Below are 15,106 nucleotides of genomic sequence, written 5' to 3'. Positions count from 1 at the left end.
GTTAAATATATCTTTCCATCCTACTCAGATGCCTGTGTACTTGTACTGGAAGTGAACTCAAAGCTAGCAAGGAAACATAAAAGTAAGAATACAGCCAAGATAGCTTGTGACTAACAACCACTGGCTTTTGACCCAGTTTTTATTTGTAAAAGATTGATGAGAAATCTCTTATGATTGTTTCAGAACAATGCCAATTAGTAAATTTAAAAATTAAGATGTGCATAGCTGGATAAGGGAGGAAGATTAGATCATATACCAAGAAGTCTCAAGACTGGGAATTTGCTATAATTCCTTAATTCTTAAACTTAAAAATGTTAATGAGGACAATCTGAGTATATTGGTAATGCATTGAGATTTCCTAGAAACTTGAGGATACAGATCCTCAGTCCAGCATGTAGCTTCAATCGGAATGTAATACGTGGAATATCTTGTCATGGTAGATCTGTCATGTCAGCAGATCTGCAACAACATATCAGAATAACTTTTAGAATACTTTTCTGACATTAAAAGAATCAGATGATCTTTCATGTTCATACACAAGGGCAATAACTCTGCTACTTATGCAATATAAAAGGTGATGAAACAACTGCATGTGCCACCCTCACTTACAAACGCTGTTCCAGAAATCACCTCACATTGGAAGCGATAAGCGTGTCTGTAGTATTCCAGTGAAAGCTTTGGCATGTGTTCATGCTCTGATTTGGTACCTATTGAAAAGCCACTTTCTAAACTTGGAAGAACATTCTAATCCTTTGTTCATATCATTCTCTTTATTATCTTTGGTGCTGGCTTCAGTGAAGATAATTGTAATTGTTTTTAACATGAATAACATCTGCTTGTTCTGATTTTTGCTATTTGGATAAAAAAGTGAACTTCTCAAGTGTTGTTTTTCCTTGAATAAACATTATTTGGCACATATAAATGACATTGTTTCCTATTCCAACTTACAGACAAAAGTGTATGTTTTTGGAAAGGACAACTAGAAAAAAAGAAGAAAGTCTAATTTGTGACTCATTTTCTGCCTAACATTTAACTCTATGTGATCAAGTATTGCACTGGAACATAGGTGACTCCTGAAAAAGAATCTGGGAAGTCTTACTCTACCTTCTAACTCTGTGAGTCTCGGTGAACTGAAAATTCTAATTTTGGCCTCCTCATTCAGCCTGAAATTCCAAAAGCATGGCCTTAAGTTATTGTTCACCTTCAGACTAACAGTTTATTTTTTAAAGCAACACCCAGGAAACAGGAGGCATGGGTTCAGTGCTGTACATCCTCTCTTGGTCTGAGGTTATTCACACTTCCCAAGAGGCTGCTGCAATAAAGTAGAGACGCATCCTTCACTCCTCCTTTTAAAACACAATCATTATGTGTGAAGAAATATAAGAGCCAGAAGTCAAGGCCAAAATAGGTCCTGATTCTGTGGCCTAACACATGGCTTCCCAAAGGTCATTTGTTTGGGGACCACTGTTGGAATTAGCCTTCTGTATTTCCCCTAAGCCTAAATTTTGGACTTTGAACATAATCATCTGAACCTTATTACCATTTTCACCTAATCTCATCTCTATTACCTTCCTACAGTCCCGCTATTTTGGTTCACAGCCCCATCTTTTCTCAAGAACCTCTGCCCCAGTGCTGGAAAGTTTTCCTGTTCTTTATTTTCCAACACCTGTGTGCCTTTCCCTGACCAAACTCACTCTCAAACCAGAATGTCCCTCTAAGGTACATCCTTATCCCAACAACCGTGTTCTCCCTGCCTTCCCCAAATGATTTTTTCCCAGAGCCTTAGAAGGAACACATGTCCCAGGCTAATTTATTTCCCATAGGCAGATGAGAAGAACAGCAGGAGAGATATGGGAACTGGAGACAGCTTCACACAACAGTAGGTTACTGGCTAGCCAATGACAGGAGCAACTGTGTGACAGCTCTTGTTGTGTTTTGTCAAAGATCTTGGACAGGCAAAACCAGCAGTTGTGGAAATTGTTTCTGCTTGGCTGATGCACAACACAGTGTGGGAACATCTAGCCTACTGATTCAGGCTTTGATCTGGCGAAGTGTATATTTTGTTCCCATCCTTGGTCCTTAGGTCGTGTCTGCTTCTCATCCGTCAGCTCTGTGTAAGATGCATAGGCAGTCTTAGGCTTCAGTTCCACCAAGCTTCTCCCTCCTGGCCACATGATTAAATTGTGCCTCTTTGCAGACAGCTTTGCAGTCCCTGATTTAAGTCCCATGAAAATCCATGAGCTCTATTTGGGCACACCCAGTAGTATATCAAGCAAACATTGCTGTAAAGTTTGTGCTTATAGTTAACTACTGCCTTGGAGTCATCATTTGCTGTTCTCCTCTAATGCTCCACATTCATATGTTAATTCACTCTTGGAAACTGTTGTGCCTGCCTGCACTGTAAGCATTTATCAAATGACAGCAAAATTAGTAGTTTGGTTTCTGCCAATTTGATATAAGATGTTTAATATGAAAAGCACAATATAAATCACTGAAGATAATTTTGGAGCATCGCTTACTTCTCTTCAATAATCTTTTCATTCTTTTTTCTTCATTGCATCAACATCAAGATGCAGCCTCTCATTTCCTACTCTTGGTAAAGAGTGTGGATGTGGAAGTGCTGGTCTTTTTCCCTGCTGAATAGTTTTGGTCATGTCATATATCACAGCGTGGCCGTGGAGATAACATGAACTTTAGGCAGATATGTCTGTTTGGGTTTTCGAGTCAATCAGCAAAGCCAGTTCGTATAACAGAGTAGGGAATGAAAAGCATTTCTATATTGATTCATTTTGTAATAGAATTATGAGTTTGAGAATGAACCTGATTTTCACTGTAAAAAAAAGTTTTATGGTATTTCACAGATATTTTTTTTAATTCTTGACCCATTTCTTCTCTTTCTCCCCACAGAAACCAGTGGACTTCAGTTTGCTTCTGTGCTGTCAGTCGGCTCTGAAGTAATGGACAACTCCAACAAAACCCCCCACAGACATGCTCTGAGAGTCCAGCAAGTGAATTAGAAGAAACAACTCGACTCACAATATCTCACCTGACTCATGACTGAATCTCAGCTAATGCAACGCTAGTTTTGAACACCTTTGTACATCAGGTACTGTAACTCCTCAACACATTTCTGTTTGTGCAGTGTTTTTTTCTTTAACCTCTCAGAATACATTATGCAACAGAGAAATCCAATTCATTGAACTGTTCATCCATCCAACCACAAAATATAATACTTTAATGAATTTTCTTACAAGATATTGTGATGTAGCTCATTTCACATGGCAGTCCAGCCCAAGCTTAAAAAGAAAGCCCTGTTAGCACCAGAGCCATAGGACAGTGGTCTGCTCCCATCCGGCCCATTACAGCGAAGTAATGGTGCTGTGGTCACCAGTGTGCAAGCAAGCAATGAAACTGTAATTCTCTCACTGGTGTCCCTTCTCCAAACTTGGCAAGTTCCTGCTATGGTTAGTCAGGATTTAGATTCATTTGCAAGGATAAGGGCTTCAAAATGAAGTAAAGGTGCATGCTTTTTCCTCACCAGAAAATGTTGCTCCTACTGGCCATCTGAATGGAGTCAGAGTATCATCATATACATAAAGTCTTCTTCATATGCACTTTTTCCAGATTCAATGATGTTTGTGTTGCTGTACATCACAAGTTTTGCCATCTACACCAGTGAACAACCACTTCAAAACCAGTTCAAAGGAGAGAACTACCATACCAGATACATCTGCAGTATCCCTGGGTTGCCAGGTCCCGTGGGCCCCCCTGGAGCTAACGGAGCTCCAGGGCCACATGGACGCATTGGTCTTCCAGGAAGAGATGGTAGAGATGGCAGGAAAGGAGAAAAAGGTGAAAAGGGGAGCGCAGGTATTGAATATTTGTGTCAACTAACATAGTAGTGCATCAAAATAAGAGCTTTCATCATTACTATTACACATATACATATGATGAACATGTGTGTGTATGTGCCTGTGTGGATTTAGTGCGATGCATGCAGTGAGAGAAAGAAAATATCCAGATATATTTTAGATATGTCTGATATGCATATAGTCTAACGTGCAAATAAATGTAATTGCTCAGTCTTCCTATGCACAGATGCTGAACAAAAAGGGGACATTGCCAAGGTATATGTGGAAGCACTGGTGTCAAATAATTAGTTTCATTTGTGCTGTTAGCCAGGAATCAAAGATTGACAAGTTTGTAGGTACAGAATAAAACCACTGAAATAGTAAGTAATATTTAGTGCATTGGCATCACTATATGGGTAACCACACTGCTGTCCTCTACACCAGCAGTACCCATGCCTCTGTCTGCAATGGATATATAGTTCCTCAGTGTTTAATCAAGGCGTATGAAGAAAACTAGGAATATAAAACAAAGAACTCGCAGGCTGTGTAGTCCACTGCTCTGTTTCAACTTGCTATTCTTTTCACAAGCTTATTTAGAAGATTCTGAAAGTATTTTTGAAGCATTATGAAATTCTGACCTTGCTTTTCTTCTCTGTTCAGATATACCCAGTAGCCTACACAATCATTTACTGAGATGATAATAGAAATGATTAACTAAATTAAAATGTTTTTGAAGGTTTAAGAGGAAAAACTGGGCCATTAGGACCAACCGGAGAGAAAGGAGACCAAGGCCAGTCTGGGAAAAAAGGACCAGGAGGACTGATTGGTGCCAAGGGTGAAGTAGGTCCAGCTGGACCACCTGGACCTAAGGGAGATAAAGGAGACCGAGGAGAGCCAGGTGCACCAGGGGTCTGTAAGTGTGGGAAGATAGTGCTGAAATCTGCCTTTTCTGTTGGCATCACCACCAGCTACCCTGAGGAAAGACTACCAATTGTATTCAATAAAGTCCTCTTCAACGAGGGTGAACATTACAACCCTTCCACGGGGAAGTTTATTTGTGCCATCCCAGGGATTTATTATTTTTCTTATGACATCACTTTGGCAAATAAGCACCTTGCGATTGGGCTGGTTCACAACGGGAAGTACCGCATAAAGACATTTGATGCAAACACAGGAAACCACGACGTAGCTTCTGGATCCACTGTGATCTACCTTCAGCCAGAAGATGAAGTATGGCTTGAGATCTTCTACACTGACCAAAACGGTCTCTTTTCAGACCCAACATGGGCAGACAGCTTGTTTTCTGGGTTTCTCTTATATGTTGATACAGATTATCTTGATGCTTTGTCAGATGAAGATGAGCTCTGAAGCAGATAATGCCAAATCACAGCCAAACGACAAGCCAGCACATGACTTTATCTAGCCGTGTGTGGGACACAAAGTGGAAAATGAATAACTTGGGAATTTATTTTTGCTTTGACAGGAACCAAATCTGAGTTCAGATGGAGATTCCTAGAATCTGGATTCTTTACCGAACAACAGGGATATCAAAAGGAACTATAATTCATAAAAGACTGCATTGCTTCAGGACAGACTCCTCATGGAAGTTATGTTTACGATACTATTTAAACAAATTTAAGATACTGTACATTGGATTTTATATAAAATATATTAAGTTACAAAGTAGAATTGATATTTTGTATACGATATTAAAGAAAAATTGAACAATTGACAGCAATATTGTCCTTGGTCATTATGAGACAGGTAATATATTAAAAACAAAGAAAACTTTTTTATAAAGAGAGGAATAAAATAGAGATGTCTGCTGGACAGGTCAGAAGCATGTTCTCATCTGATATTTACACCAACAAAAGATATTTGTGAGCAGTTAACCTCCTAATATTTCATGAAAATTTCTACCAGCTGAGGACAGCCTAATTGCAGTCCAGAAAGAACAGAATAAAGATATTAAACATACAAAATAATTAAAAGTTGACTGAGCTAAAAACACGTAGATAGCAAATCAGTATTCTGCTTAGTGTTTTCAGTGTAAGTGGGTTTGCTATTATTGCAATGTTATTCAATATCTTTTTCAAAAATGCAGAAGAAAACATAAACCTTCTGCTGAAAAAAAAAAAGATGCCAAAAATGTGATGGAACAGTAACAGTAAGGAGAATAAATTATATAGAACAAATGGAGTCGCATCACTTAAGCAGAATTACTTGTACTCTAAGATGGCCAAAAGCAATAAAATAACTTTAGGTCACAGATGAGATGGAAAACTGAATTCAGGAGATCAGTGAACCTGGAAAAGATACAGGGGACATTGTGGATAGTCAGAATATAGGTTGTAAGAGTAGGCTGTTGCTTTGGATGTATGATCAGTGGACGTTCAAGTAATGAGCAGTATTCATAACGATATAATAATTCATACCGAGTAGTGCTACTTGTGAGACTGCTACTTATATTCATGTTTCAAAAACATACTAGAAAACCAGGGAAAAAAAAAGGCTGCAACTCTACTAATGTACTCAGTACATCTAACAAGGCCAATTTATTTTTCTTGTCAATGGAATGGTTAAGAAGTGATGTGCATGATGTCTGGTAGTAGCTGTCACTTCGTTCCATCAGACAAGGGCATGGTAAGATCCACTGCTGAGAAACTATAAATTCCCACTGGAAATCAAGAGCACATTTTACTAATGGTAGTAATCAATCACTGTGAAAATTGGCTAGGAGAATCGTGTGTTCTTCAGCATTTAACACCTTGTAGGTCAAGACTGGCCATCTATAACTGCATGTTTAGAGACGTACTTGCTTTGCAAGAAATTACAATCTTGTTTTATTAGTCCCAGATTTACAGAACTCTGTTATTTCTAACAGTTATGCAAATAGTTTTCAATGCACTGCAATTACATATGGAATATCAACCTGTGCACCCTGCATCTAATCCCTTATTTTCCCATGCAACAACACACACGCCTTTGAGTACACGGTTGTTATTTATGCAGTGAGCAGGTGCAAAGTTCTGCTAACAAATCAAACTGGCAATGCCTGTACAACCCTCATTTTATTTGACAGTGTGGTAGAAGATGAAAGTGGATGTTTTTTCCAACTTGGCATCTAATTTATTAGTGTTATACATGCGCTGTTTCTTGTGGAAAATATGAAAGAGAACATTTACAGACTCAGTTTATCACAGTACTGTACAATCATTTACACATCTGCAAGTCTAGCACAAAATGAGTGCAAAATGCTGCCCAATCATCATTTCTACATCAACGATTTATGCCACTTCCTCACAGACAGCACTGATGATGCAAGGCACAGACAACAGCTCTCAGCAGCGATGTTCCACAGGTCAGAACAGACAATCACTATGCACACATAACGTGCAGGACACATAATTCAACAGATACAGGATTGGACATATAATACGCATTCTGAAAAAAAACCCAACTAATGAAAGTATTTCATTACATGTTTAATTTACCAAAGTAATATGGAAATAGTTCTACAGCATTTGACTCAACAGAAAATTTATATTAGGAGTTGTAAATTAATTTCATTATTGTGAAGCTTACAGATATTTCAGATCTTCAAAATTAAAAAATTCCTACAGACCATCCTTATGACAGCACAACAGATGTTCTTCAGGCTGTCAGAAACATATTTGATGGTTATAATAAATCTGGACATTTTCAGACAAAACAAAATTTTCACCACTGAATAGAGAAAGAATATGGCATTAAAATGAAAAGTTACTGGTTGCATTTCTAACTAAGAGCAAACTGCTTCCCTGTGATACAAAAATGAATGAAATGTAAGAGATATATTTTAACCATGCCTGTGTTGAAAAATGACATCATGAGTACAGGCAAACCAAGAGTTATTGCCTCCCTCTGCTTAATAATTTTAAATTTATGTAGTACAATCATAGAAAAGTCATTTTAGCTTCCCTAAATTTCCCATTTGGATTATGTAGCTACTTGAACAGTCTGATATTTTGGCACGAACTGTTAAAAACAAGTAATTCTGTTGAATTATACCTAAACGTTTCTTGCTAGAAGTTTTTTATTACATGAATGGGCAACATATGTACACAAGTACCACATGTCCCTGCCCTTATTCAGAATCTCAAAACATTTTCCTAAAGTAAATCATAGTTGTTACTGCTATTTTACTCGAAAATAGATCAGCTTTGATGACGTTTCCTTAGACATATTCCCTATGTCTACATTTGAATTTATAGTGAAAATACTTTGGGCTGAAGTCTCCCCACTGTTTGTGCTATCAGGTGAGGGGATAGGTTGGGTTGGTTTCAAGATGATTTGGAATAACAAAGAATCTCTTTAGGATTAAATCTGATGTTAATTAGGTTTCTACACAGTGTATGTGCCATAGTGGCACATGAAGTTAGGCATCTGTACTACACTTGTCATCTACGCTTTGTCTACAATCAGCAGAGAAAAAATAGCATCACCAGGAGAAACTCCCAGAAGCAAGCATTATTTGCTGTAGCACAATCTCTTAGGCTTTCTGAAGGAGGACGCAAGAACTCATACAAACCTGATACCACCCAGAAGCTTTCAATCTCAGTGTTCCTGAGATTCCTGAGATTAAAAAAAACCCACATATATTTACCTGGGATATATGTATGGAGATACACATAAGCAAAAATAAAGTTGTTTGAAACAAAATAGCCCCCACAGTCTTTTAATCTCTCAAGCTTTCTTTATACGTGGTAGAGTGACAAAGATGTCAGCCACATGTTGATAAACATTTTTAACCTAGATAGCTAATTAAACATTATAATCATACTGAAAACTTCATCTTTAAACTTACATCCCTTACTTTGAATAAGTACCTTCACTTTCCTCACTACTGCTTTTCATATCCACATGAGTTATGCTGCCATAATTTTTTCAGATGCCGTAAATACAACCCGTCCTAAAGAATTTTTTTCTGTGCTCACAAAATATGGAGAAAAAAGCTACTAATGCATATCAGGATCGAAAGTATTACCTGCATTCTTCAAAGCTTCATAAATCTGCCTAACAGCATTTATGTGTTTTGGTGATGGCAAAGATACAAAAATCTAAAAAGCACCTTAATGTGTTCCCTACTGAGTATGTTTCTATAGCTGGTGCAGTGGTGCAGTTCATGTAATACTTCATTTTTATTTACCTTCCATGAGTCACCTGCTAGGTTATTATTTACCGAATACAGTTTCACATTTACCAAAATATTCACTCTTCAGTCATCAGTCTAATTTATCCATTGGCATGTACTTCATACTCAGGATAACTGTAATGATATAGCAGGCAATTTAGTCAGTAGGAACTTTAGTTTTATGCGGAAGCATGGCTTATTTAATATATGTATTTCAGTAGGTGGTGAATCCTATCCAAGAAATAATACAGGAGAGCAAACAGAAGATAAATAGAGTTGAGAAAGCAATGCATCACAGTGGCTGATGATATTTCACCTGCTCAGCTGCACTGGTGCTGTTTCATTCAATAGGTATATCTTTCTCAGTGAGTAATGCATTGCTTTTAACAATCGATTATTCATTTCAGAACAAAGCATTTATACTTCAGCTTGCAGAGCATTCAGAGGTTATGTTCTTTTCCACGTCATTCCTAAACTCAGCACTCCAAATCAAGGTTATGTCAGTATTTCTGAATTTTAGAGGCATGATTCGTCCCCATGCTGATGTGCACAAAGTTCCAAGCACTTGGATGAAAATCTCAGTGTTCTCAGTGATGCTTTGTTTTATGCTGATTGCAAACATCCGATCAATTCATGAATGTTACCTCCTAAGGCAAAAGAAAAAATAATTAAACATGTTATGCAACTATATTTTAATATCAAACATACAAAACTGTTTCGGATTATTTGGCATTGAGCTTATATCCCTCCATTCTGAGTGCAATTTTTTTTATATGATTGAACAACTACCTGCTGGAAGAGCAGTAAGGAAGTTTTTTCCTATGTGGAGATTGTTCTTGCAGCCCAAACCATTAGTGTGAAATTATCTTCTCTGACATTAATCTCTAAAACATCATTGCCTAGGCTAAACTAGTTGCTACTTTTCCTGTCACCAGTGCAGAGAAATAGGTGGGGTAAATCTCAGTTTGGACAACAACATATTGAATACCTGCTTTAAGAAAGGAAGGGGCTGGAGAAGATACCTGACTCTTCATATTATCTGTATCTAAGTGATGAACTGAGGTTTGCATTCAACTTTCAGATGGCAGAAGTATGATTGCTGCTCTTAGACAACAATATAAGTGGGAGAACTGGTGTAATTTAATACTGCAATTTACACGTCTCTCAGAAGATATGGATTGATGAGAAGAACACAGCAGTACCTTTATAACGATGCAAGTGACCTCTTGGCAGACCTTTCATGAAGTAATGCTCCAGTTCCTCCTTGGACAGCTTCGAGTGCAGTAACTTGGCTGTCCTCCCGAAGGTTTTACCATATGTGAAGGTGGGCTAGATAGTTCATTTATGTGCCCAAAGTCGACATACTTAAGAATTTCTAAGGATTATCAATTACAAATTACAAATAAATTACAAACAAATAATAAAATTGTTGCTTTTCAAACTTAAAGCACCCGTCAGAATCCTTAATACAAATAAAGCATAACACTATGTTCATAAAGTTGTTTCTGCGAAAGAACAGACCTTGCTTTTGTCACATTAACAGACAAGAAAGACTGAATTATTGAAAAACAAAATAATTGTATTTCTCAAGAAGCTCCAAAAGTGAACTCTTAGCAAGATGCAGATGAGATTTCTAGAAATGAGTGAATTGCATTAAAAAAAAATACCATTTACCAGCATTCTCTTTTCATTCTTTACTTTCAAACGAGCATTAATCTTAGGTTGGGAAGACAGTGGAAGGGATTTAAACTTTGAGTTGAAAAACAACCTCTTTAATCATCTGAAAACTTGTCTACCACTGCTGCTGCTGCCAAAGCAGCAGGCTTTCCTCCTTTCCACACCACCTGCATCTTCTGGCAGATGGTCTGATAAGTGAACACTGATTTTTCCTCCATGTGTGACAAATTTCAAGGAATTTTATTTGTGAATCCAGTCATACTGGAGTGAGGTGCAATCAGTTTAAAATAATCACGCTGAGCAGAGTTTGTTCTCCCTTCTTTGTAACCTCTCTGAGGTTGAGATCACTGCAGAGCTGCCTACAGTAAACAAAACTTCTAATAATACAACAACATCTTATTTGGTAAGATCACCCTGTGGCCTGCCTCATTCGGGGCAGCCAGCACAGCCTCTCCCTGAGCAGCAGATGTGGGTGCTGTGGTGAGATGGTAGTACCAAAAACAAGGCCCACAGCCATGGCCCCAGCCATAAAACCTGAAGGCTCTCTTTCACTAAAGATCAACATTTTGCTTTTTATAATTGTTTCCCTCTGCAAGCTCCCACAGGTTCTGTCTGCTCCAAATGCCATGCTTGGCAAAACCTCAGTGACAGTGCTGCACCTAACAAAGCAAAGCTTGTCACATCATCTCATTTGGAGCACTGCATCTGCTGCACAGTGCAATCAAAGACACTGGGCTTCCCTGTTTTTATGATGCTGACTGAAATAAATGTGTTTTTCTCCCCTCCAGGAATCATATATGGCTTAAATTCTGTCTTATTTCTGGGAGTGGAGTCATGTCCGTCCTGACATGTTTTTAAGTAGCTTTTCATCCCGGTAAGCAAAGGTTCCCTCTATTCCTTTAGGGTTCTACTTTAATGTTCCTTACATAATGCTGTTCATATTTGCAGACTTTGCAGATATCAGAAATTGTGTAGTGGACGCATCACCTTCAAAAACCTGACATTTCCATTCTTGAAAAATATTCTCATACCAGCTCCTTCTAGCTGTGATAGTTCCACTTAATTTAACTAAATGTCCATACTACAGATCTTTTATCTTCTGTGACTGTTTACTTCTTCCCATGACTTTTTATAACCACTTTCAGAAATAGGAAACAATTCAGCCATCTCTTTTCATGTGATTCCAGCTATTAAAGCTTTGCAGGAACAGACCTTCAGAAGTTACAGGGGCTAATTGTACAGGGGCAATTATAAACAGGTTTAGCAACAACTCCATTTAGTACCCACAGTGTTGTTTATTCTGGCTGTTATAAAGATACTGATGCAAATGTTATTGTAAGAAATTACTTCTTAACAATCTGGCTCAGCAGAAAAGATCTTTCCAGATTTTTTAGGAATGCTATAAATTGCTTTGTACCTATAAAAATTAGGAACCATATGTAAGACAATTCACATTTCTACGAACTATTGGTAGCATTGACAGATTTCCTCTACTGCAGTGCAATGATTAGGATAAGGTGCTGTCAGCAGGAGCTGCAATCACTTCTTCATCTTCCCTGTATTTTACTTATAGCTTTCTCTTTCCCTCTTACTGTAAAAAAAAAATTGTCTACAAAACAAAAGAAGTCTTCCAGAATGGCTTTAGTGGCAGAAGGGGCAGAATCTGAGCCTTTCTCTTTAAAAAGCAGAGCAGCCTGTTGCTAGGGGAGGCTGCTGTGCTTGGCTGCTGTATCAGAAAACCCAGGTAGGAAACAATTATTTTCCTTCAGATATCATATCACAGTGTTCTGCGCGTTTTCACGGGTGAGACAGTTTAGGAATCCAAAACCCTCAGAGTGGTGTTCCATGTATTTCTGATGTAACTCATTTTGTGAAGAGGAGTTAGAGAAACTTCTGTTTGTTTTGGAGTTTTACTGCTTTGGAAACAGCCTCTGCAGAAACAGCTAATGGAGAGCTTTAGTGTACTTGCTTTCAGTTGTTCACTACTTCTTTTTTTTAGTGCTGCTCTAGTACTTAATTTCAAGAAATGATAAAGAATTGTTGAAGAAAGTGGCCATAAGGCCCTTCTCGTTTGTTGCCAGCATTCTCCATTTTCATGTGCCTTCAGCAGACTGTTTAAATGTGATACATAAAAGTTTGATATGAAAAAGAAGTTTATGAGCTGAGCAACAAAAACGCTGCAGCTTCTTGCAGTGTTATAATTTTTGTGTCACAAAGCTGTTATCTGATTAAATTTGCATGCAGCCAGGAAACTCTGCAGTTTGCAGGCACATCATGCTTAGCACTTGTGCAAGGTGCTGTTATAAATGGTGCTAAGGTGAATGCAAATGTGCTTAGGGAGTGTCCTGTTTGCCTAACAAAACCACTATCTTAGGGCAAGTTCACTTCCCTGTGCAACCTAAAGGTGCTGTTTAGCATCCTGGAAATCCTTTGGGGAAAGCAGGGAATATGTTTAGGTGGAAGATAACAAAGTCATTTCTCCTCTGCCTGTTCTGCCTTTATACTAGGCATTTCCTAACAGTTAGAGAGTACTGCTTGGATTGGATGCCTTTGTCTTTGAGGAAAGTATGCACGAGCTTACATATCCAGTACAAAGAATGGATGGCGAAATAGGATAATGTGTGCAGGCACTCTTGCTAAAGGAGGTGCAGCAGGGTGTGGAAAAGCTTCCTATGTTTTACTCCTGTGAGTTATTTCACAGGATTTTTAAACTACAAACAGATTTTGCTGTTGGGTGGTAGATCTATATTGTTGGTGCAAGCTTTCTGTGGGGGGAAAAAAAAAAACAAAACAGCTGAGGTGAAGCAATAGTAGCACTCAGTGAAGGCATGCTGTGGTAGTACAAGGGGAAATGGTTTCAAACTGAAAGATGGAGATGTAGAGTGGATGTAAAGAAACGTTTTCTTACAGCGTGGGTAGCGAGGCACTATAACGGCTCATCTAGAGATGTCCTGGAGACACTCAAGGTCAGGCTGGATGGGGTTCTAAGCATCTGATCCAGCCGTAGGTGTCCCTGTTCAGTGCAGGATACTTGGACTAGACAGACTTTCAAGGTCCCTTCTAGCCCAAATGCTTGTATGATATTTCACTGAGTGACAGGCACTCATTTGTATACGCAAGAAAATAATTAATAACTCAGTAGTGTCCGTTAGGCTCATGTAATCCACAGATCCATACAATCAGTACTACTGTAGCTAATGCAGGTTTGCAGTTATCCTTTAGTCCTGTGCAAACATGTCACCATTAGCTACCATAATGCTGTGAATTGCATCAATATAAAATAGAATTGCATCAATATAAAATAGTATGTAAAGTTGGTTACTTTATCTTTCGATCGCTAGTTGAACATATTTAGTCTCAAGTAGGTTAAAAAACAGTTGTCCTGCTTTCTGATCTGGAAAACTACTTTAGGATCAACCGTGCTTGAACTGAGAACTCCATCAGTATGGCAGGAGGAACAAATCCCTCCATGGACACAGGCAACTGGTGCGAGGAGATAAGCAACGAAGGAAGGTGCCCTAGGGATGTAAGTAGACAAATGCATGGCTGTGTTTTCTAACTTCACTGAGTTCCACTGTTTGGCCTACTAAAGGCACAGGGAAGCTCCTTAGCAGGGTTCTCATAGACTAGCGACAACACCTGTGACGGGACGCAGCGCACACGGCGGCCTAATGCTCCCCGCCCCACAGCTCCTCAGCGGTCGAGAGGGAGAGTACTGCGCCCGCCGCGCATGCGTACACGGCGTTGAGCGCGACCCGCGCATGCGCGCTCGCGCTTTTTCCCCTCCCCTTTGGGGTCGGGGGTCGTACCGCCGGCGGCCGTGCCTCGTCCCGTTCTCCTACTGCCCCTCACTCATGCGTTCTCGCCTTCATTTCTGTCCCGCTCCAGCTGCCGGGACCTGCCGGGTCCGCCGAGCCGCGGGCAAAGCGAGAGAACGCCGCCGACATGGCAGCAGAGCCGGCGGCCGCTGCCCCTCCGGCGCTGCGCAGTGAGTGACTCCGCCGGCCGCGGGCGGGGCGGGGCGGGGCGGGCGGGGCTGCGCTGCTGGCGTTGCAACGTGTGGGTACGTGTGCGCGGGCTTTCCCGACTTGAACGATTCCACAGTTTTCAAACACGCTCTTTTAAAAGAGTTTTTTGCCTTGGGCGGAAAGGATTTGCGTGTTTGAGTGTAAAGCTCGTGTTTTGTGGCTGAAGCCCGGTGATGCCTGCGGTCGCTGACGGGCTGCTCGCCTCCGTTCTGCCGGGATAAAGGGCGTGCGGGAGGGACGCGGGCGAGGCCGCGGGCGAGGCCGTGGGAAGCGAACGTCCCGCTGCCGAATGGACGGAGCCTTTTGGGACCTCCCAGTAACGGCGGACATCTGTAGCGGAATCTCTGTGATATTCCTGCTGAACAAATACCTCGGGG

General features: G+C 39.8%; 2 protein-coding genes across 2 annotated transcripts in view; both read left to right on the top strand.

The window, feature by feature from the left end:
* Positions 1 to 3,632: 3,632 nt before the first annotated feature.
* C1QTNF7 (C1q and TNF related 7) lies at positions 3,633 to 5,219 on the top strand (the record flags this gene model as incomplete). The annotated part of the gene is made up of 2 exons (XM_079534676.1): positions 3,633 to 3,870; positions 4,588 to 5,219. The coding sequence occupies 2 exons, from the start codon at positions 3,633 to 3,635 to the stop codon at positions 5,217 to 5,219; spliced, it is 870 nt and encodes a 289-aa protein (XP_079390802.1).
* Positions 5,220 to 14,646: 9,427 nt separating this feature from the next.
* Positions 14,647 to 15,106, top strand: part of CC2D2A (coiled-coil and C2 domain containing 2A) — a gene marked incomplete at both ends in the record, with an annotated part of 46,581 nt that continues 46,121 nt past the window's right edge. Inside the window, one exon of the mRNA XM_079534858.1 lies at positions 14,647 to 14,689. Coding sequence (XP_079390984.1) covers positions 14,647 to 14,689 — 43 coding nt within the window. The remainder of the gene's footprint in view (positions 14,690 to 15,106) is intronic.

The sequence above is a fragment of the Tetrao urogallus genome, assembly GCF_951394365.1.
Source record: "Tetrao urogallus genome assembly, chromosome: 4".
NCBI classification, from domain to species: domain Eukaryota; kingdom Metazoa; phylum Chordata; class Aves; order Galliformes; family Phasianidae; genus Tetrao; species Tetrao urogallus.
This window is presented reverse-complemented; position numbering and strand designations above follow the sequence as displayed.